Genomic DNA, 22,226 nt, shown 5'->3' with positions numbered 1-22,226 from the left:
AATATTCTAGATGAGGTCTGACCAAAGAGGAGTAGAGGGAAATAATGACTTCACGTCATCTAGACTGTATGCTTCTGTTAATACATTTTTGCTGCTGCATCACACTGTTGACTCATATTCAGTCTGTGATCTATTAGTATACCCAAGTCTTTTTCACATGTGCTGTTGCTTAGCCCTATTCCTCCCATTCTGTATATGCTTTTTTCATTTTTATTGCCCAGATGTAGTACTTTGCATTTTTCCCTGTTAAAAACCATTCTGTTAGTTGCTGCCCACTTCTCCAGTTTATTTATATCTTTTTGAATCCTCTCTCTCTCTTCTCTAGTATTAGCTATCCCTCCTAGCTTTGTGTCATCAGCAAATTTAATCAGTTTACCCTCAATTCCTTCATCTAAATCGTTGATAAAGATGTTGAACAATACAGGGCTCAGGACAGAGTCCTGTGGTACCCCACTTGAGACATTCTCCCAACTGGATGTGCCGCCATTTATGACCACTCTTTGGGACCGATCACTAAGCCAGTTATGAATCCACCTAACAGTTGCCTTGTCCATTCCATACTTAATCATTTTTTCAATAAGGATTGTATGAGATACTTTGTCAAATGCTTTGCTGAAGTCAAGATATACTATATCTACAGCATTTCCTTGATCCACCCAATCAGTGATTCCGTCATAGAAGGAAATTAAGTTAGTCTGACATGACTCATTAGTTACAAACCCATGCTGACTCTGTTTAATCACTTCATTCTTATCCAGGTACTGACATACATGTTGTTTAATAATTTGTTCAAAGATCTTTCCTGGTATAGAAGTCAGACTCACCGGCCTCACCGGTCAAAGGGGAATGACCTGTGAGGGAGAACATCGATATGGGAGGAGAAGTAGTTTGTAACCATAGTTGACAACTGCTGTCTCCTGTCACTTTCAATCGATGCAGTATTACCAGTCGTGTGAGCGGTACTTGAAAAATCAGTCCACAACATGGTCATGAAACCCCTGTCTCCAACGCCACTTCGGATGTGTGCACCATGAACACCTCTTCCATGTTGCCCCCTACGGCTCGTGGGAGAACCATCACCGCTGCTGTGTGCTGGGAATGCCTCAAACAAACGGTTTACCAGAGTTTCTTGTTTGCTGGCCAATATTAGCTCTAGGTTCTCCTGTGGCATGATGTTTTGGAATTTGCCTTTATGGCGTGGATCCAGGATGCTGTCCAACCAGTAGTCATCATCGTTCATCATTTTGGCAATGCGGGGGTCCCTTTTTAGGATCTGCAAGGCATAATCAGACATGTGGGCCAATGTTCCAGGTGTCAATGATGCACTGCGAGTGCTGGGTGGAGGAGCACTTTCTGGCAAATCCACATCCCTCCAGTCACGCACAAACCCTGTACCTGTCCTTGCCACGCCAACATTTTCTCTTGCCCCCTGAGAAGCATCCTCCTCCCCTAAATAATCATACCCATCGTTCTCCTCCTCCTCCTCTTCCTCTTCTTCCTCCACCTCATCCAGGAGAGTTCCCTGAGCAGACAATGGCTGACTGTCATAAAGGCTTCCCTCCTTCTCTTCCTCTTCCTCCTCGGCTGCAGACGCCTGATCCTTAATGTGCGTCAAAGTTTGCATGAGCAGACACATAAGTGGGATGCTCATGCTTATGATGGCGTCGTCTGCGTTTACCAGCCATGTGCATTCCTCAAAACTCTGAAGGACTTTACAGAGGTCTTTCAGCTTCGACAACTGCACACCCGACAACTCCATGTCTGCCCTCAAACTGCCTGCCCGTGTATCCTCCAACAAATGCATTACAGCCTGCCTCTGTTCGCACAGCCTCTCAACCATGTGCAGGGTGGAGTTCCACCTTGTTGCAACGTCGATAATTAGGCGGTGCTTGGAAAGGTGGAGCAATCGCTGCAGCATCTGCATACGACTGGAGTGTACTGGTGACCGGCGGATGTGCGAGCACAGTCTTCGCACCTTAGGGAGCAGGGCTGTTAACTCCGAATAATTATTGAGGAAGCACTGCACCACGAGGTTCAAGATGTGAGCCAGGCAAGGTATGTGTCTGAGTTTTGAAAGGGCTATGGCTGCCACAAAATTCCATCCGTTATCACTAACTACCTTGCCTGGCTCAAAATGTAGACTGCCCAGCCATGACTCAGTATGTCGCTGCAAGTAGACGGCCAGTACCTCCGCGGTGTGTCTGTTGTCGCCCAAACACATCATCTTCAACACAGCCTGCTGACGCTTACCACTAGCTGTTCGATAGTGGGACACCTCGTGTGCAACACTGGCAGCTGCGGATGGAGTTCTCGTGTGACTGCGCTTCTGCAGGAGGAGGAGGAGGGTCGAGCGCCTACAGCCAACTGTTTCCTATACCGTGGGCTAGGCAGCACGGTCCCACCGCCGCTGTCCCCTGTGGACCCTGCATCCACCACATTAACCCAGTGCGCAGTGATGGACACGTAACGGCCCTGGCCATGCCTACTGGACCATGCATCTGTTGTGAGGTGCACCTTTCCACTCACTGATTGCTTGAGTGCATGGACAATGCAGTCTTTCACATGCAGGTGGAGGGCTGGGGTGGCTTTTTGAGAAAAGAAGTGCCAACTGGGTAGGTCATAGCATGGTACTGCATAGGCCATGAGCTCGCGGAAAGCTTCGCTTTCAACCAACCGGTAGGGCATCATCTCTAACGAGATTAGTTTGGCAATGTGGGTGTTCAAACACAGTGTATGTGGATGAGAGGATGAGTACTTTCTTGTCCTACTCAGAGTTTCTGGTAGGGTGAGCTGGACTTGAGAGCTGCATATGGTGGAACTAGCAGTGGACATGGCGGACTGAGAGAGGGTTGGTGATGGTGTTGGTGGTCTTGCTGATGTCCTAGATTCAGTCTTTCGTAGCAATAACATTGTGATTCCCTGACTGCTTTGGCCTTGCGACGACACCTCAACATTTGCTGCTGGTGGTGTGCTAACCGGTGGGCTTACAGTGGGGGAAGCGAAGTAGCGTTGCTGACTACCTTCATTCGGAGCAGGTGCACATGTGGTACGTGAGGTTTGGTAATCCGCCCACGCTTGCAAGTGCATGGTGGTTAAATGTCTAAGCATGCAACTGGTATTCAAATTTCTCAGATTTTTCCCTTGGCTAAAGGTCTTTGCGCACTTCTTACAGATAACCTTTGCCTGATCATTAGGATTTTGTTCAAAAAAGTGCCACACTGCACTCTTCCTACTATGGAAGACATTTTGAGGCCTTGCACGCTGTGCTAATTTGACCGTCTGGCCAAGCTGTCCTGCAACTCTTTTGGATTTTGTAACCCGTTTTTGGACTGCTACAGGCCTGCCAGATAATACCTGTTGCGATGTCGATGCCTGCTGCGGATCCCCCTCCTCCTCTTCTGAGCTATTGGCAGCGGCACCCTCTTCCTCCAGTGGATGCCAATCTGGGTCAACAACTGGGTCATCCATCACCTCTTCTTCAATTTCATGTGCACCTTCCTCTGTGTCACCGTGTAAGGTGGTATAATACGCGGGAAGGGGCACCTGAGTTTCATCAGAGTCAGATTCTGGCTCAGTACACTGCGAGGACAATGTAGTGCTCTGAGTGAATGTACCAGCAGAAAAATCAAGCAGTGGCTGTGCATCAGTACACTCCATGTCAGATTCATCTTGGACTGAGCAATTCACGATTTGACTTGATAACCCAGGCATGGTATGTGAAAAGAGCTCCATGGAGTAATCTGAAGTGTGGCCTGCCGCATCCTTCAATTTTGGTAGGGGTGAAGGACACAAGGAAAGATGTTGTTCCTGACCAGCAGCCTCCACTGATGACTCAGTGCTTTTATTTTTTGAAACTTCAGAAGAGGAGGCGATAGAGCTGGAGGCTGTGTCAGCAATGTAAGCTAAAACTTGTTCCTGAAGGTCTGGCTTTAAAAGCGGTTTACCTACTCCCAGAAAAGGGAGCCTTTGAGGCCTTGTGGAGCCAGACGATGATGCAGGTTCAACACCTCCTGCCTTAGGTGCTATTGTGCTTTTGCCACTACCAGCAGATGCACCACCACCACCATCAGTACCAGCTGGCAACCCCAGCCCACTTCCATGGCCTCTTCCACCATACTTCCTCATTTTTGGGAAAATGTACCCAAAATACCACCAGCTATATGGTACTACTAGCTGAAGAGCCCGGCGCTGCCCGGGCATAGTAATTAACTGTGGTTAGTTATAACAAATTATAATTATCCTCCATCCCATAGTCCCTTGCCCATATACCCATCGTACATATCCACCATCCCATAGGCCCGTGCCCATATATCGATCATACATATCCTCCATCCCATAGTCAAGTGCCCATATACCCATCACACATCCTCCATCCCATAGTTCCATGCCCATATACCCACCATACATATTCTCCATTCCATAGTCCCATGCCCATATACCCATCATACATATTTGCCATCCCATAGTCGAGTGCCCATATACCCATCACACATCCTTCATCTCATAGTCCCATGCCCGTATACCCATCATACATATCCTCCATCCCATAGTCCCGTGCCCATATACCCATCATACATATCTGCCATCCCATAGTCCCGTGCCCAAATACCCATCATACATATCCTCCATCCCATAGTCCAGTGCCCATATGCCCATCACACATCCTCCATCCCATAGTCCCGTGCCCATATACCCATTATGACATAACCATCACCATTGCAACCTATTAAGACATCATCGTCACCATGACAACCATTGTGACAGCATCTTCGCCATTGCAACCTGTTATGACATGAGCTTCGCCATGGCAGCCATTATGACATTATAATGAGGGGCGGGGTTTGATACACAGACTTTTTCCCTATTATGTAGATAGGGGCAAAATTGTTTGGTGAATTGGAACGCACGGGGTTAAAAATTCGGCTCACAGCATAGCCTATGATGCTCTCGGGGTCCAGACGTGTGACTGTGCCAAATTTTGTGGCTGTAGCTGCGACGGTGCGGATGCCAATCCCGGACATACGCACACACACATACATACATACATACATACATACACACCCACATTGAGCTTTATATCTAATACTAGCTGAAGAGCCTGGCGCTGCCCAGGCATAGTAACTAACTGTGGTTAGTTATAACAAATTATAATTATCCTCCATCCCATAGTCCCGTGCCCATATGGCCATCATACATATCCACAATCCCATAGTTGAGTGCCCATATACCCATCACACATCCTCCATCCCATAGTCCCATGCCCATATACCCATCATACATATTCGCCATCCCATAGTCGAGTGCTCATATACCCATCACACATCCTTCATCCCATAGTCAACCATTATGACATCATAATGAGCGGCGGGGCTTGCAACCTATGATGACATCAGCGTCGCCATGGCAACCATTATGACATCATAATGAGGGGTGGGGCTTGATACACATACACTTTTTCCCCATTATGTAGATAGGGGCAAAATTGTTTGATGAATTGGAACGCACGGGGTTAAAATTTCACCTCACAACATAGCTTAGGACACTCTTGGGGTCCAGACGTGTGACTGTGCCAAATTTTGTGGCTGTAGCTGCGACGGTGCGGATTCCAATCCCGGACATACACACACACACACATACATACATACATACATACATACATACACACACTTGAGCTTTATATATTAGATAAAACAAGATACAAGGTGTATATAGTGTTGGAGAGAATTTGAATCTCCCTAGGGATTTTAGGAGGCTGAACTATTATCTCAAGCCCACTATAGATTACACCTCAATTTAACAGGCTGAAATTGGCTGGTGTATGACAAGGTACAAGGTGTATATAGTATTGGGGAGAATTTGAATTTCCCTAGAGCTATTAGGAGGCTGACAATGATGCTCTCAGTCCAAGTATGGCAGCAGGCAGCCTAATAAGCAGGACTGCTGCACACAAAAGTGTGGAAAAATGAACGCTTGGTAACTGTGCAGAAAAGAGGAAGAAAAGTATTTTTGCTTTTAAAAAAGCAGTTTGCACAGCAGTGTACAAACAACAATGCAGCTATCAGGGAGCCTTATAAGGCAGCCTAATAACCAACAGAGCTGATGCACAAAAAATATAGCCTCCCCTGTCAATGCACACAAACTGTTGTGTTGTACAGTGAAAATCGCTAACAGCAGAAGCAGTTTTTTTGTTCTTCTTCCCTGCCTAACACTCTCCCTTAATCAGAATCAGCAGCAGCAACCTCTCCCTATGCTAAGATCGGCAGAAGTAAGATGGCGGTCGGCGTGCACGCCCTTTTATAACCCCTGTGACGCCACACAAAGCAAGCCAATCACTTGCATGCCCTTCTCAAAGATGGTGGTGACCGCTGCCCATGTCATCGCGTTGCCCACAGTATGCATCCTCCATCATTGGCTGAAAAAGGGCGCTGGAAGCATAATTTGAAACGCGACTTTGGCGCTCTGGTCGCCGACCTCGTGGCTGACCCCACGCTATGGTCGGGTTTCGTTTCATGAAACCCGACTTTAGCGAAAGTCAGCGAGTTATGAATTTGACCGACCCGTTTCGCTCAACTCTAGTGGCTATACCTTAAAATAGCAGTGCATGCAAGACGAACCAAGAATCTCACAGAACTGGGAGAATTTTCCAAGGGAAAGTGGATGAAAATCCCTCAAACAAGAATTGAAAGTCTCTTGGCTGGCTACAAAAAGCATTTACAAGCTGTGATACTTGCAAAAGAGGGTGCAACTGGATACACAGCCTGCAGGGTGCCCAAAACTTAGCATAGGCCCATTTTTCTTTTTTTAATTTTTAAAATGTAAAAAACTACTATATAATATACAGTATAGCCTAAAATACAAAGAAAATGTGTCATCTTTAACTTTAGCCCTTTTAGAGATCATTTCATCTTCAGCTTCCTTAACTGCTCACAAAAAGTCATTTTCACCAGGGATGTCCAAAGTTTTACATGCCATGATATTACCATGAAGTAGATAGTTCAGGTTGGGAGACCCAGCAGTTACACCTGGTCTTTCCATGTGGAAAAAAGTTTTGTGTTTCATTGGTGTGTGAAACCAGCCTAATGTACTTTGCTGAGGTTTTTTGCTCCACTGAGTGTGATGTGTGATATATTGGACATTGGAGGAAATCTGCTGATATTTGACAACCTTTTCTGTGTATTAATAACATAATGATAGTTGTGGCCAGTTTTGAGGCCATTCGACTGTGATGAACTAATAGTCCCTTATGCGCCAACCATCCGTCCTAGAAGATTGTGACCATAAGAGCTAATTTGCCTCAAGTTGCATCACTAGTTTTAAATTCGATGACATCTAGGCAATCCTCCTTGAGGTAAACAGCCAGATACATATTAGTTCTGGTGACATCATGTGTCCTGCTGCTGCAGCTGTATCAAGAGTAGCTCACAAAATATTTTATTGACTGGACTAAATTGCATTTGCCTTTTAGTTGTGAGATGCATTAAGCCCCCATACACTTTAGATTATTGTCAGTTGATTATTCGGACGAACCATTTGGCCAATTAACAGCAATCTTTCAGGACTCTCCTATAAACAGGAGCATTAACTCTGCTAAATGCTTTTGTGTTCTTTACGAGATGGCGGCTGCCAGACATCTCTAATGGTGGCTTAAGGGTACCGTTACACCTAGCGACTCACCAGCGATCCCGACCAGCGATATGACGCGGTCAGGATCACTGGTGAATCGCTAGGTGGTCGCTAGTGAGCTGCCACTCTGGCAGATCTCACCAGCGACATCGCTGGGGACGGGGATCGCTACTTACCTGTCAGACGCGGCGATCCTGCGTCCTCCCGCCCGGCTCCACGCATCGCTCGTCGGCACCACAGGAAGCGCCGCAGGAAGTGGACGACGAGGAATGGTCCAGCAGCTTCTCACGCAATCAGCGATAACCAGCGGGGGAGCCGGTCGGAGGTAAGTATCACATGCAGCGATATCGCTAGTAATATCGCTGTAACGTCACAAAATCGGTGACTTTACAGCGATATTGCTAGCGATATCGCAGTGTGTAACGGGGGCTTTACTCTAGAGTACAAAATGATTGGAAGTCCGACATCAGACATGCTGAATCCTTCTATCCTTGACATCACTTGCAACTAGGGACAGTAGGGAGGTCTCTTCACACATTAGACTTTTGGCCAAGCCCATCTTAATCTGCCAGTTTGGACCTTGTTAGTCTAATGTATATAAGGGCCTTTAGATCGGTTAAGGCTTTAAGCTTCAATACACTGATAAAAATACTTCAATAAATGATGGTATATAAAAACTTAAAAAAAGTCAATTAAAAAAAAGTTTTAAAGTGTTCCGTCTATGGTTTACTGCCTCATTTAACAACATAAAAGACATGTAGAAGTTGGAATGGAGCGGTGGTCAAGAAGATTTATGAATCTTATTTAAACAGATCAGCATTGTACAAAATAAAGCTGTTCAAACACTGCTTCAGATCAGTGATAAGCTACTATTGAATAATCTGATTAATTCTGACTATTATTTTTTTTTTTTTTGCCTTCAAGGGGACAAAGTAATCCCGCTTTGTATCCCTCAGTGTGGAAAGTGCGGTCCTTGTCTTAGTCCAAACACCAACTGCTGTCTAAAAACACAGTAAGTATTTTTTGTTTCTAAACTTCAATCAATCAGCCTTTAAATTTATTCTTCCCATCAATGCACAAACAGCTGCTGCCTCTGTTGCTAGTACTTTTAATTGGCTCATTGTAGAATTCATGGAATAGGCATCTGAGGCCCCAGAAGACCTACTCTTGAGATCTGGACAGACTTGTGTCTGCTCGTTAGGCCGGATTAACACAATCGTATTACTTGTCTAAGTGCCATAGCTTCCCACAGTCCTAGATTTAGCAAGACTGTCCCAATTTGAGTGCTCAGACCTGCCACATAAGGGCTTCTGATACTCACCTCTTCATCAGTCTGTATCTCTTTCTCCTCTGGGAGCAAGACCACAAGTCTTGAACTTGCATCTCTATGTTTGCAAATTGCATCTTTATCTAGGAGCCACAGTCCACAATGATACACATAGGAGAATTTGGAAATCTTGATCTCAATTGCAGGCAGTGAACTCAGAAGCAGATTATACATGTCCATAGAGATACATTGTAAAAAACTATTTATTGCTATGCTCCCTGTATACTGAGATGAAGAAAAAGTTATATTTTATGATCCTATAAAACTACTAAAAATAATAAAAAGCAATTACAAAAATGTGCGTCTCCCTGGTATTTGAACCCACAGCGATACAGGTAGGAGATAAAGCTGTTGAGTGACATGCTCTAATGATATATAATAGACTGTTGCACTACTGTGATGGTGCACAAGCAGGTTCCCAAACCAGTATAGATTAAATAAAATCAAACTTGGCACTCAACTTCAAAGTGAATCCATGAGAAACTTTAATGCAGTCCGTATACAATGGCAAAACGTTTCGGTCGTGTATAGACCTTCATCAGTCCAATGGCTATGGAAGGAAGAAAGATATACAGCCGGTGCTGCCAATCAGAAGCCGTTAGTGTGTGGTGAGGAGTGTTGTGAGTTCATTTTCCCCTTCACCATAGAAGTCTGATGAACTCCCTCTTCTGGTGAAGGAAGGTAGTGAGGCTGATTACAAAGCACCTGAGCAGAATGATGATGACTGCGTGACTGGAATTGCTGACTGGATATAAGGCAGCTGACGCCCTTTTGCCTTGCGGGTGATTTCTCTGAGGGATTCTAGGAGACCAGTCTGATTCCTGCTCCTCAAAAGCTAAGTTTTCTGCTCTGCTTTTTGCATTTGTGTTTTGGTTTTGTTTTGCCTTGTTTTTCTGGATTTCTGCCTTCCCCTGCTGGGTGAGCTGAATTCCTTTTTGCTCTGTCTTCAGAAAATACCTGAGTACTGATATAGTCTTTTTGAAGCCTAGCGTCTTCAGGGCTTTTTTCCCTATCAGTCTGTTGGCTCTTGTTTTGAGAGGGTTTTGGCGGATTGCAGACAGCAGCTTTTCTATTCTGTCCTATTTAGTGAGCTTGGGCCCCATCATTTGCTCAGCCTATCTTTCTATCTGTGTGAGTGTTTTTTCATCTTGCTTCACTGTCATTATATGTTGGGGGCTGCCTATTGCTTTGGGGTCTGCTCTGGGGCAGTTTAGATTTCCCTTTCTGTCTTTAGGCTATGTAGTTCTCCGGCTGTGATCGAGGGGTCTAGGGCACCGTAGGAACCCCCCACGGCTACTGCTAGTTGTTGTTGTTAGGTTCAGGGGTCTGCAATCCGATAGCTGCCAACTTCTCTGGTTTTCTGGACTTAGCTAGTACTTCTGTTTTTGCCTCCTACAGTGACTCATTCATAACAGAGGAGGCTTCCAACCGGTGGATACCACCTTGAAACTGGTATGATATGGGAGTGAAAAGTAGGTTTGTTTTGTTGCAGTTAGCAATTGTGCAGCATTTTTACAACTTCTTTTACTGGACAAGATACTCCACTCCTTTTCTTTGGCAGCCACACAACAGTACACTTTGTAGATGAGGGCCATAAAGAACATGTGCTCCAGTAATGGCAAGTGCTGCATCAAGTGGCCTTTGCTCCTCTTCCTCCACCTTAACATCAAGCACAGTACAGTCCTCAGAAGTGGCACCCCAATTACCCTTGTTTTCCCCCAGGTCACAACTCTCCAACCACTCAACTGACTGTTGGGAACCACAGATAGCTGAGTCTTTAGATCTGTTCACACATTGTATGCCATGGGCATCGGAAGTGTACTTCAAAGGATCATAGAGTCAAGAGAAGGAAATCATCTGCACCAATGCCCAAATTTTTTTCCAGTTTAATCCAATGCCGGATGGAGTAGGGACCGAGAAGAATCCAAACCCTCATCAACAGATGTTAACCCCAGTGGGTGGAGTTGATCTATTTGTGACAAAACTCGGATACTTAAGGCACCCGTGCACTGTACTACTCTGTCAGGGCAGGAAGAGGATATGGGTGACTCTCGGGGTGAGGAGTGGGAAAACAGAAGATGACAATGAGGTAGTAGATTACACTTGGTGTAAGCCCAGAGGCATGCAGCTGAGTAGCTTAGCAGAGAAGGACAAAGATGCGGAGGTTACGTTACGGCTTCCACAGGCACAGAGTTATACAACCACATCAAGCTATGCATCCTGAGCCCCAACTCTCTCAATGGCCATCAGCATTCATGGGTCTGCAGTCGCTTAGCTTGGGCCTTTTCTTTGAAACCAGGAAAAATGTAAAAAATCACGTTATCTGCCAACTTTTTAAAAAATGACAGACTAGATGCAGCTTCTTCCTTAAGCACTATAGCTTGCCAAATAAAGAGGGAGCCAACAATGTTCGCTCATCTCTACTTACAATCTATAATCAGGTGGGGGTGACACAAAGTACAGGTGCTTATTTACAATGATGGTCCAACCATCTTGCGGAAATGGGGGTAGATACAGGCTCTATGAGGCTTTTGGGTATGGTTGTATTTGGCGAATTATGTTAAGAGAAGTAGAGAATATGTTATATATAAAAAGGACTTTGATTAGGGTAGGGAAGGTGATAGGCCTCCCTAATAGATGTGTTTTTAGGAAGCGGCTAAAAATGTATAAGTTGTGGTTATACTCCTAATTTCATTGGGGAGAAAGGTTAAAAGGTGAGTTATCTAGGTAGGAGATTTAATGGAGCCGGACAAAGACCGTCTTTGAGTGTCTCAGACATTGAAAGTTGTGAGAGGTCACGATAAGTGGCTACAGTTAGAAGCTGGGATGTAGTTGGGGAAATGTAGTTGGCGAGGTGGGGCTGTTGAAGTCTCCCAGGATAAGGGTTGGCAATCCTGAGGACATGAAGTGTGGCAGCAAGGCAGAAAGGTGGTCAAGGAAGTGAGTGGGTGAGCCTGGGGGACGGTATATGACCGCTACTCGGAGGGAGAGGGGATTGAAGATCCTGATGGTGTCAACCTCAATAGAAGAATGGCATCCAATGGGCCTATATTTGGATTGTTGGTGGTAGCAAGGCATGTGGGGTTATCGTGGAGTTAGCAATGACCATAGCTGCAGGATATACACATATTCCATGCGTTCTTCTCCAGAGGTGGATAAATCGTACGCTCACTATTACTTTTCAAATAACTAATTATAGTTAACAGCCTGCGGCCTCCTCAGATGATTGTTGCCCAATCATGTCATTGCCTGGACGACTCATGGCCTGTGATCTCTGTGATTATTGCATGGTCATTCCAATCTGTTGGCCATGGAAATGCAACCTTTCCACCTTGTGGATAGAAATAGTTTCCAAAAGCTGATGGCCATAGCAGTCCCCCAGTACCAGTTGCCTAGTCGCCATTACTTCTCTAAGAAAGATGTACCTCCGCTATACCAGCAAGTCGCAGACAACATCACCCCATCCATGAAAAATTCTATGTCTGCCAGGGTGCATTTCAACACTGACACCTGGATGAGCAAGAATGGACAGGGGCATTACATCTTGATGACTGGATGACTCTGGTGGCTGTAGGAGCAATGGAGAACTAAACCACTACACAGCATAAGATTTATTACTAAACAAATAGACAACAAGGGTTGGAGAAGTAAACTACTAAACAGGTTGGGTTGAAGAATTAATATAGTACACACCAGGGGATGGAGAACTAAAGTACTAGACACCAAGGGGTCACTAGACACCAAGTCTTGAAATCCCCAGGGCTGGCGGAACAAACATCTGTATCCAACACTTCATCCAGTGCTTCTACCTCCTCCACCTCCTCTAGGGCCTCCACCTACACCCTCAACCTCTGCCTTTATGAAATAAACGTTCCAACACTGCAGAGCGAATCCCACATATCCATACTATGCAGCCAGGGCTCACTGCAATCAGGCAGTGTTTAAATGAATATACCTTGAAGATTGTAGTCATAGAGATAAAGAGTTGTGGACAGCTATCCATGCCGAGTTTGAGCTATGGCTGACTACACTCAATCTGGAGCAAAGAAAGGCCATGTGCGATAACGGTGAAAACCTGGTGACGGCTCTATGTCGGGCCATCCTCACACACATCCCTTGTATGGCTTGCTTCCTCAGGCTGATGGTACAGCAATTTATAAGCCATTGTCCCAGCCTGGATGCGCTGATGCAGAATCCACTGTCATTGTGTGCTCACTTCCACCATTCCACTTCAGTTGGTATGGAGATCTTTGGGACTACTGGTTAACCAGTTGATATGTGATGTTACCACTCTGTGGAATTAAACTCTGCACATGTGGCAGTGACTGTGGCAGCAGCACTGAGACCAACACAGTATGGACGTGGTGCAATTCACACTTGCGGTGTGGACACAGATGAAGGACCACTGCACCCTTCTGCACGTTTTCAAAATGGCTACTAAGATAGTTAGCTATGATGGATGCTGTCATCAGCATCACTATTACTGTCATCTACATGCTGGAGCATACTTTGAATAGTCTTGGTGGGGAGGTGGTGGTGGTTCTGGGGGAAGAAGAGGAAGCAGAGGAGGATGCCTTTAGGGTTAATTTCTATAAGTTCAAGTCTGTCATCTCACAGGCAGTTGTCATGTGAGGAACAAATGGAGAAGGACCATGAATAGGACAAGAAGGAAGAGGTGATGGATGTGCAACAGTTAGGAGATGAAGACGATAATGATTCCCTCTTTGTTGTCCGTGGTTGTCAGGAGGGGAAGGAGGAAGAAAGCTTGAGCGTTATCTGGCCACTTCCACACTGTGGAGTTGGACCTCATGAAATAGACCGACCCATGAGAGTCTTCTTGCAGCACTATCTGCAACATTATTGTTATCTGTATAGTTATGATTTTAAATAGTGCTGACTACTGGTTTGCCAGTGTGTTCTACCCACGATGCAAAAGTAAATTTTTGTCAGTTGCTTCTCCCCCTGGAAAGGGACGCGCCCATACTGCAGTATCAAAACATGCTTCCCCAAGATATCAGTGAGGCACATTGTTTGCATTGCAGTGATAGGCTTCCAACCCCATGAACATCGAGTCATCAACGCAAAAACATTACTGTGTTCCAACCCCAGTACTGTGTTCCAACCCCACCAAGGACATCATCTGCAATGAGTTTGTATGTTCTCCCCATGTTTGCAAAGGTTTCCTCCCAGTACTTATTTTTCTACCCATACTCCAAAGAAATACGGATACACTGCCAGTAATGTCTGTAAAGCGACCACTCAGGTGGTACAAATATCAGTTTTGTAGATTACTATTGTCAGAAAAATTTAGGGATAATAACACAGGTAGTTGACTCAAAGAGAGTGTAGGACTGCTGGTATCAGAGGCCTACTGCTATAGGCAACTCACATGAAGGAGACCCAACCAGCAGTCTACACATTTCCAAAAATTTATTGGCAGACACCAACAAAGTGACATTAATTTCAACACAGTAGAAATAGTATAATAGGGACCAATAGGTCTTCCACTACACCCAACCCAGCAGATGTACACCCAACCAGGAGGGTTCACATTTTGAAAAATTAGTGGCAGACATCAACAAAGTGTCACCAATTTCAACACAGTAGAAATAGTAAAATAGGGACCGAAAGGTCTTACACTATATCCAACACAGCAGATGTACACCCAAGCAAGAGTGTCCACATTTCCCCAAATTAGTGTTAACATCTGCAGCAGGAGCAACAGCAGACACAGAATCCCCTCTAAAGATATCACAGATTGCACTTACATGAAAACAATGCAGCACACTTCAAAAAACAACATCCTGTAACAGAAGTTGTCAGTTGTCTTTGGATAGGACGTGATGTTGTTGGTTCACTAGTGCTTTCCCAAACATTACCACCTAACCCACATACAACTTGAACACCACACTTAATCCCCCTTCCGCCACTACCTCACTTTTTCCCAATCATGTTTCTCAGATAGATAGCTAGGAGCACAGTATTTGCAACTAAAAATTTGATCTTATACGCTGCACCACCTCTGCACACATCTGAATTTCAGCAACACTAAATGATAAGATGAAATATGGCTTGCTGAATCTCATTAGTCACAGATGAAAGAATTGTTTCAGTGTGGATGAGGGCTGTATAACATAGACTAGATGCTCCAAACAATTTATAAGTGAGATCTACTCTCCTGTATGACGTTGTAACAGAAAAAAAAGAATTGTTTAAGTGTGGATGAGGGCTGTATAACAAAGAAGATATGCTCCAAACAACTTTTAAGTTAGATCTCCCCTACTGTATAACGTTAGTAACCGACAACTTTTTTGGGCTTGTGGATGAGGTCCAAAATAACATTGACTAGATGCTACAAATAATTTCAAAAAGTGATGTCCCTTACTGGATGACGTTAGTAACAGAAGAATTTTTGTGGATCCTGTGGATGAGACGTGTATAATATAGAATAGATGCTCCAAACAATTTAAAAATGAGATCTCCCCTATTGTATCATGTTAGTAATGTTAGTTAGTAACCAAAAAAAATGTTTGTAATCTAGAAGATAGGCTCAAAACAATTTCAAACTCTGATCTCGGCTGCTGTATCACGTTTGTAAAAAAATACATAAAATTATTTAATGTGCAACAGGTGTGCACCCAGAACAATTTAATTGCCACTAAATGACAAAATGGGATATGGTGGGATGAAAAAATTATTTATTTTTATGTACATGAGGTTTGCAGACAGTTTAATGTCACCGCCACAAAATTACAATGTGGAATACGACGGACTGTATCACGTTTTGCAACAGAAAAAATTCTTATTTTTTTATTGTGCATGATCTATGCAAACTGTGGAATTTCACTGCCACTTAAAAACAAGATGCAATATGGCATGGTGGAATCATGGTAGCAATTACCCCACCATTTGTTTTTTCATGCACAACAGCTCAAATCACAGAACAATGTAACAACAACACTAAATGACAAGGTGGGATATGGCATGCTGTTTCACATTTAGCAAGTGAAAAAATAAGATTTAAAACGGTCTTCCCTGACTGATTTGGCTTTTTAAAACTTCATCATGTCACTTCTTTCAGCGTTTTTGCAGCGTTTTTCACCCAGCATTGAGTAAGTGCAAAAATGCAGTATAAAACGCAGGTATCAGGTTTTGCAGAGTAGTCACTAATTTTTTTTTTGAGGCATAAAAATCTTTTTTTACTAAATAATTTGATCAAGTTTACCTTTTTCCAAAAATGGTTTTGTGGTTTCACACATGTCTTACATTGGTGACCTGTGTTTATACTTCTGTGGTGGAAGCAAAGCTTAACTTTGGGATCCTGAAAAACGCAGTAAAAATGCAGCAAAACCTGCTTTTTGTAAACAGCTTCTTTACTGCCAAGAGAGCAGGTTTTGCCTGCAGAAAAAAAAACCACAGCAAAACCTCAATGTGTGAAGATACTGTGGCCTTACTAATGCAGCTATTTTAATTTTATCCTATTTGATTTTCTCCTCCTTTTCTAATAAGAGGCATACCTTCCAAGAGCCATAATATGTGGCTTATTTTTTTGTACAAATGTGTTGTAGTTTCGAATGCTATAATTCATTTGATCGTGCAATGCACTGAAAAAATGTGATAAAATTCAAGTAGGGTATAATGGTGAAAAAATAATATTTTTTTGTCGCTGTCATATAAAATGAAATAATTTATATTTATATTTTATATACTGGACTATTACAGATGAAACAATAGCGAAAATGCTTTTTTTATTTCTTCTTTAATGGGGGAAACGAGGAGTGAATCAAATTTTAAGGTTTTTTTTTATAGATTTCTTTAGTCCCTTTGTAATGAATGGAAGCGGAGGCAGAGATGGTGAAGTTCACATTCGTTGTTTATTTGTAAAGTGGAACCTCGGGACCACGGTCCGGGGGGCTCCGAAAGGGGCGTAACTAGTGAGCCCCGGGTACTCGTAGTAAAGCCCCTCAGACAGGACCAGAATGATATACTTGGAGGACACAGGTGCTACCTCCAGTTAGACCCCGGACACATGGCGGCTGTCCCAGTGGGACCAAAAGGAATAACTGAAATGACAGCAGAGTTCATAATGAGACGGGTCCTGGATCCGGGTAGATGGTGTGTAGCTGGCTCCGGTAACCTTGACTCAGTTCTCGGACTTGGATGGCTGTTGGCGGAATGGGATGGCTTTCGCCCAGATGATTGCAGATATAACCAGGGTTATCAGGATTCAGATATTTCTGTGGAGACAGACAGCATAAGAAAATGCACAGAGACTGATAAGCAGTGCAGACAGGTTAGCAACAGAACCAGATGTAGCAATGATTGATACTCGTTGCTCCGGCGCTCTCCCTATGGAGGAGAGGCCAGAAAGAGCAGCCAGTGCGCTGCCATTGGCTAATTGCTTATTTTGAAAAATGCACGCTGTCCCTTTAAGAAGCCAGGGGGGCATGCGCGCGTGCTCTAATAGCTCTGGCTGAAGACCTGCCAACAGGACGCCAGGAGGTGGGGGAAGGGGAGAGAACTGAACGCTGAGAAGCAGGATGGGACACACAGGGAGCCAGCTCCTGCACAGGCACAGAGTGCAAGGCACGAGGTGAGTGCCCTGAACGGGGAGCAGCAGCAGACCGAGGCGCAGAGCCAGGACAGGGACTGGGTGTAACACCCTTTAAGGGACTAGAACTTGCAATCAATTGTTTTATATACTGCAATTCAACAGTATTGTGTATCATGAAAAACCAGGTCACCTCTGAAACTCTACCAATGGCTGGGATTCACAGGAATTCTAAGTTGGCACCCATGGGGGCCTTAAGGAGGCAATCAGCTGCTATGGCAAACTATCGACACCCCCACAAGTCAAAGAAAACTGTACTAGTCTACAAGACCATGTTCACACCTTTTGTTAGTGTAAGGGTCTAGCAGGAATGCGGGATGCAGTGATGAGCAGGAGGCAGAGCAAGAGAAAACGGGTATTTTATAAAGAGTTGTTATAACAGTAAATACTCCACGCAGGGAGGGATCTAATATAAATGAACAATAGAGTAATAGTATGAGTTCAAATAAAGGGTTAGTTTATCAGTCTGCGATTCCCGGACGGTGGAGGCTGGAAAATCCCACGATGGTGTCGTAGATGATGCGTGAAGTTCCCAAACTGGTACTGGAGAAAGGTGAAGCACTGTCTCTTGACGGGAGTGACATATCCTGGCCTTCTCACACATAGTCTTGTGGTCCTGGAAAAAGGTACTGCTTGAGTGGTTATCTGCTGCACCACGGTTGGTGTACTAAGTCCCGGAGTGAAGGCCGCAGTCACGCTACCTGCTTGAACGTGCACTGTTGGGTGTGTTGGGTAAGTAGTATGTCGCTGGCCAGAAGCTGTAAGCCATACGGAATGGTTTGTCTTAGTCACATCAGAGACGACAGGAATAGTGGTCTCTTGAGGTACACAGTCTGTATGCGTGGGGAAATGGAGAGTGCAATGTGGGCCTGCTTGTTGGTGTCGATCTGGGGAGAAGGAGTCAACCTTCTCCTGTCACACACGCTGTCTTCCTGCCAAGAGCACTGTTCTGGTGCACACTGTCCCTTTTATCTCACACCCGCTCCCTGCAGTCAGGTGTAAAGGTCTCTTCTAGTCGGAAAGTCCTTCCCCCGGAAACAATGGTGACAGTCCCGACAGTTCTGGCCCTGATATGAGAGGGACACCACCAGCCCGGTCCATCTCCCTACATTAAGCAGCGGGGCATGTTAATAAAAAAAATCATAAACTGAAATGCATGCAACTGTACACTGTACCTCTCTGCTATACACTAGTAGTGTTACAGCGCACCATATACTGTGTTGCAAAAAAAAGGTTCCAGGGAAATGTGTGATTGAGATATATTTGCCCAATGAAAATAATATAAAATGTATAGTATGAATGTGAATGCTTTTTAAACTAATCAACATATTCTTCTGACATGGATTTCTTTCCGAACAAAGAAAATGCTGAATTAACCTCCTGAATCCTATGCATTTCTCCCCATCTTTTTTGAATACAGCATGAGTGAATCCCAAAACGTAATGCCCGATAAAACTACAAGGTTTTCATGCAAGGGGAAGAGCGTGCATCACTTTTTATGGACAAGTACTTTCTCAGAATATACTGTAGTACCTACTGATGCTGTTGCAAAGATTGATGACCGGGCACCACTAGACAAAGCGTGTCTTTTTGGTTGTGGATTTCCCACTGGATATGGAGCAGCTGTCAATACGGCAAAGGTGAGGAATTTCTTACATTCTTTACATACTATATTGCATATATTAAATACAATATTAGTCCAAGAAACTCTTTATAAAGGAAGATATAGTAGTAATTATCATTACTACATGTAATATCTGTTTACGTAAATTTTTTTGTACACAACAATACAACAGCACTACCATCTCAATGCTGCTAAAGGAGCTTTGCTGCTTACGTTGTGGCAAAAATAAAAAAACTTTTATAGCAAAATTGTAAATCAAATGCAGCATTTTCTAACTTATCAAATATCACAATGCAGAAAAAAACACTTTATGGACAAGAGTATAGGAACAACTACACATTACACCTACAAGACTGTGAAAGGTGCATATGATCGGGTATCTGTGAGGTGTTTGTTCCAGAACCTTTCAATATCTTGAAAAATGAGAATAAAGAAATAGCATTTCAGGAGTATAAAGATCTAAATAAGAAATGTAAAAAAAGAAATCAAGCTAGCAAAGTTATCTAGAAGGAAACAAATCGCCAACGACATTAAAAAAAGATCCCAACATTTTTTATAAATACATCAATGCCAAAAAAAATAAAAACAGATAGTCTCAGCCCCGACAACAACAAGATAATTACACAGGATAAAGAAAAGGTTGAGATAGTAAACAGGCACTTTACATCCGTGTTCACCAATGAACTGTCTGCTAAGCCTCTTTCACACGTCCGTGTCTCCCGTACGTGTGGTGACAGTTTTCACACATACCGGAGACATGTTCTCACGTAGACCCATTCAAATGAATAGGTCTGTTCACATGTCAATGTGTTTCCACGCACCGTGTGTCCGTGGGCAAAACAAGCTGATATGTTCGTTTTTTCCCATCCCCACGGATGGCAAAATGTCCCACACACGTGCACACGGAGAGCACACATTGATGTCCTCCGTGTGCACAGATGGCCACCAGGGAAGAAGCGCTTTGATATGACTTGCATTTATTTGTGAAGTAAAAAACAAAACGGAAATTTGGCATGTTTTGACAGCAAATCTGCATGGTAAAAATGTACCAAATCTGCAACGTGTGCACAAGCCCTTAAGCTAAAAGGTGTCCTTAAATGTGCACAATTTTATATGAGCCATAGCTTGGCACTAAATATACACAATCCATGACTTGGCATAAAGACTGCATGATAAATCTAATAAACTTTGTTTTGTGTCTGTGTAGGTAGAACCGGGCTCTTCCTGTGCAATATTCGGTTTAGGAGCCATTGGCCTGTCAGCCATTATAGGCTGTAAACTATCTGGAGCTTCAAGAATAATAGCCATAGATATAAACAGCAGCAAGTTTGTAACGGCAATGGCATTTGGTGCTACAGATTGCATCAACCCAAAGGATTACAGCAAGCCGGTAGAGGATGTCATAATTGAAATGACAGGACATGGAGTACATTATTCTTTTGAGTGTATCGGAAGCACAGATGTTATGGCAAGTATACTTGGTTGTTTCATTCAACTGAAAAAAATGCTGTAAAAGCAATAGTGCATATATGCATATAAATAAATAGGGTACTTATTAAGCACTGTTTCTGGTCAAAAAAGAATAAAAGCCATCCCTCCAGTATCAAGGTGTAGTCAAATCAGGATGATCCTAACCTCTGGTGCTGTTTGGCCTTTATTCTTATTGACGTAAAAACAGAATAAAGTTTATTGTCCTTCATAAACTTTACAGACCAAAAATGGAAACAGCTTTCTTCAGCACTTATAAATCAAAAAGGTCTCACCAACTTGGTGTCACAGGAGCCTCTCAGGCTATAACACAGAGTATACACCAGCTCTGTTTTTCTCCAGCCTCAACACCCTACACTCTGCTAAGTTAATCCAGCTGTCTGTTATTATGCCTGTAAGACCTCGACTGGAGTATGGGAATGACCTTTCTCACCCAGTTTCTTTTGGTTTCTCCTAAATCCTGGACCCAAAATACAGTCAAATAAAAACCCTCTAAGTAACCTAGTGTTACTGATACAGGCTTCCTGGGATGTAAATTTCTGTGGCCACTCGACCTCAGTGACACATACATAGTATCCATGACCTTACCTCTTGCTTTCTTACAGGTAGTTAAAGGAAATGTGTCATTAGGTTTTTGCTATGGAATCTGAGATCAGTATGGTGCAGCAATAAATCACTTATTGACTTCTTTAATAAGAGCAATGAAAATTCCAATGGCAGAACCTCCACGTTCTACAAGTTTATAACCTATTTTGTTAATAGGAGATAACTTTAAATCTTGTGAATTACCCTTTCGTTTTCTACTGCATATGCATCAGGGTCAGATTATCCAGCAGGTTATAGCTGATTGATGGAAGTTGCAGAAGAAGGAAACCATTTTCTTCCAAACACACAAATATGCCAAGGAACTATGCAAAATGTTTTCAAGAAACTCCCTTTCAACAGTTTCCCAATATATGAAATTTCCTGGCAACATGAACTTCATGACAGGTCTTTCGGGTGAAAATAAAAGTATATTACTAACTTCCATATATTCTTTATAATATTTTGCTGCATCCCATAAAACTCGTCTGAAAATATTTCTGGCATATATACAGAAATATTTTTCGATCTGGTGTGAATAAGAGCAGCAGACACAGTTAAGAGTTTACACTTTAGTACGATTCTAATGTCATGTTTTACTGTATTTTTTAATTTAGAAAGCCGCATTGGAGTGTACTCACATGGGGTATGGAACCAGCGTCATCATAGGCGAGGCACCTCCAAATGCACATATAACTTTTGATCCATATCTACTCTTCACAGGTCGTACATGGAAAGGGAGCATTTTTGGAGGTATGAGGAGATCAATACATCTTGAAAGAGAGCTTCCATTATGAAGTCACTTTACTAAATATGTGGGAAGTGCAATCAAGGAGCTTAAAACCAAAATAATGGAAAGTATTGTTGAGAGATTAAACCCTGTGTCCTCAAACCGTTCAGGTGTAGCCACAGGTTTCTTAGCAATATGACTTTTAAATATAAACGCCTTCAAAATCTGCAGTAGTATGCAG

The 22,226-nt window shown here is 43.5% G+C and overlaps 1 protein-coding gene across 2 annotated transcripts in view; it reads left to right on the top strand.

The window, feature by feature from the left end:
• Positions 1-22,226, top strand: part of LOC141100839 (alcohol dehydrogenase 1-like) — a 170,069-nt gene that overhangs the window by 84,792 nt on the left and 63,051 nt on the right. The window contains exons 4-7 of one of the 2 annotated variants that reach the window (XM_073589536.1): positions 8,548-8,635; positions 18,982-19,201; positions 20,393-20,653; positions 21,873-22,008. In XM_073589536.1, the coding sequence (XP_073445637.1) occupies positions 8,548-8,635; positions 18,982-19,201; positions 20,393-20,653; positions 21,873-22,008 (705 nt within the window). The remainder of the gene's footprint in view (positions 1-8,547; positions 8,636-18,981; positions 19,202-20,392; positions 20,654-21,872; positions 22,009-22,226) is intronic. The other variant, XM_073589528.1, reaches the window with a different exon arrangement.

This window comes from Dendrobates tinctorius, unplaced genomic scaffold, assembly GCF_039654945.1.
Source record: "Dendrobates tinctorius isolate UK_male_01 unplaced genomic scaffold, ASM3965494v1 ptg000011l, whole genome shotgun sequence".
Classification (NCBI taxonomy): Eukaryota; Metazoa; Chordata; class Amphibia; order Anura; family Dendrobatidae; genus Dendrobates; species Dendrobates tinctorius.
Note: the sequence above shows the minus strand (reverse complement) of the source record. Positions and strands in the feature narration are given on the sequence as shown.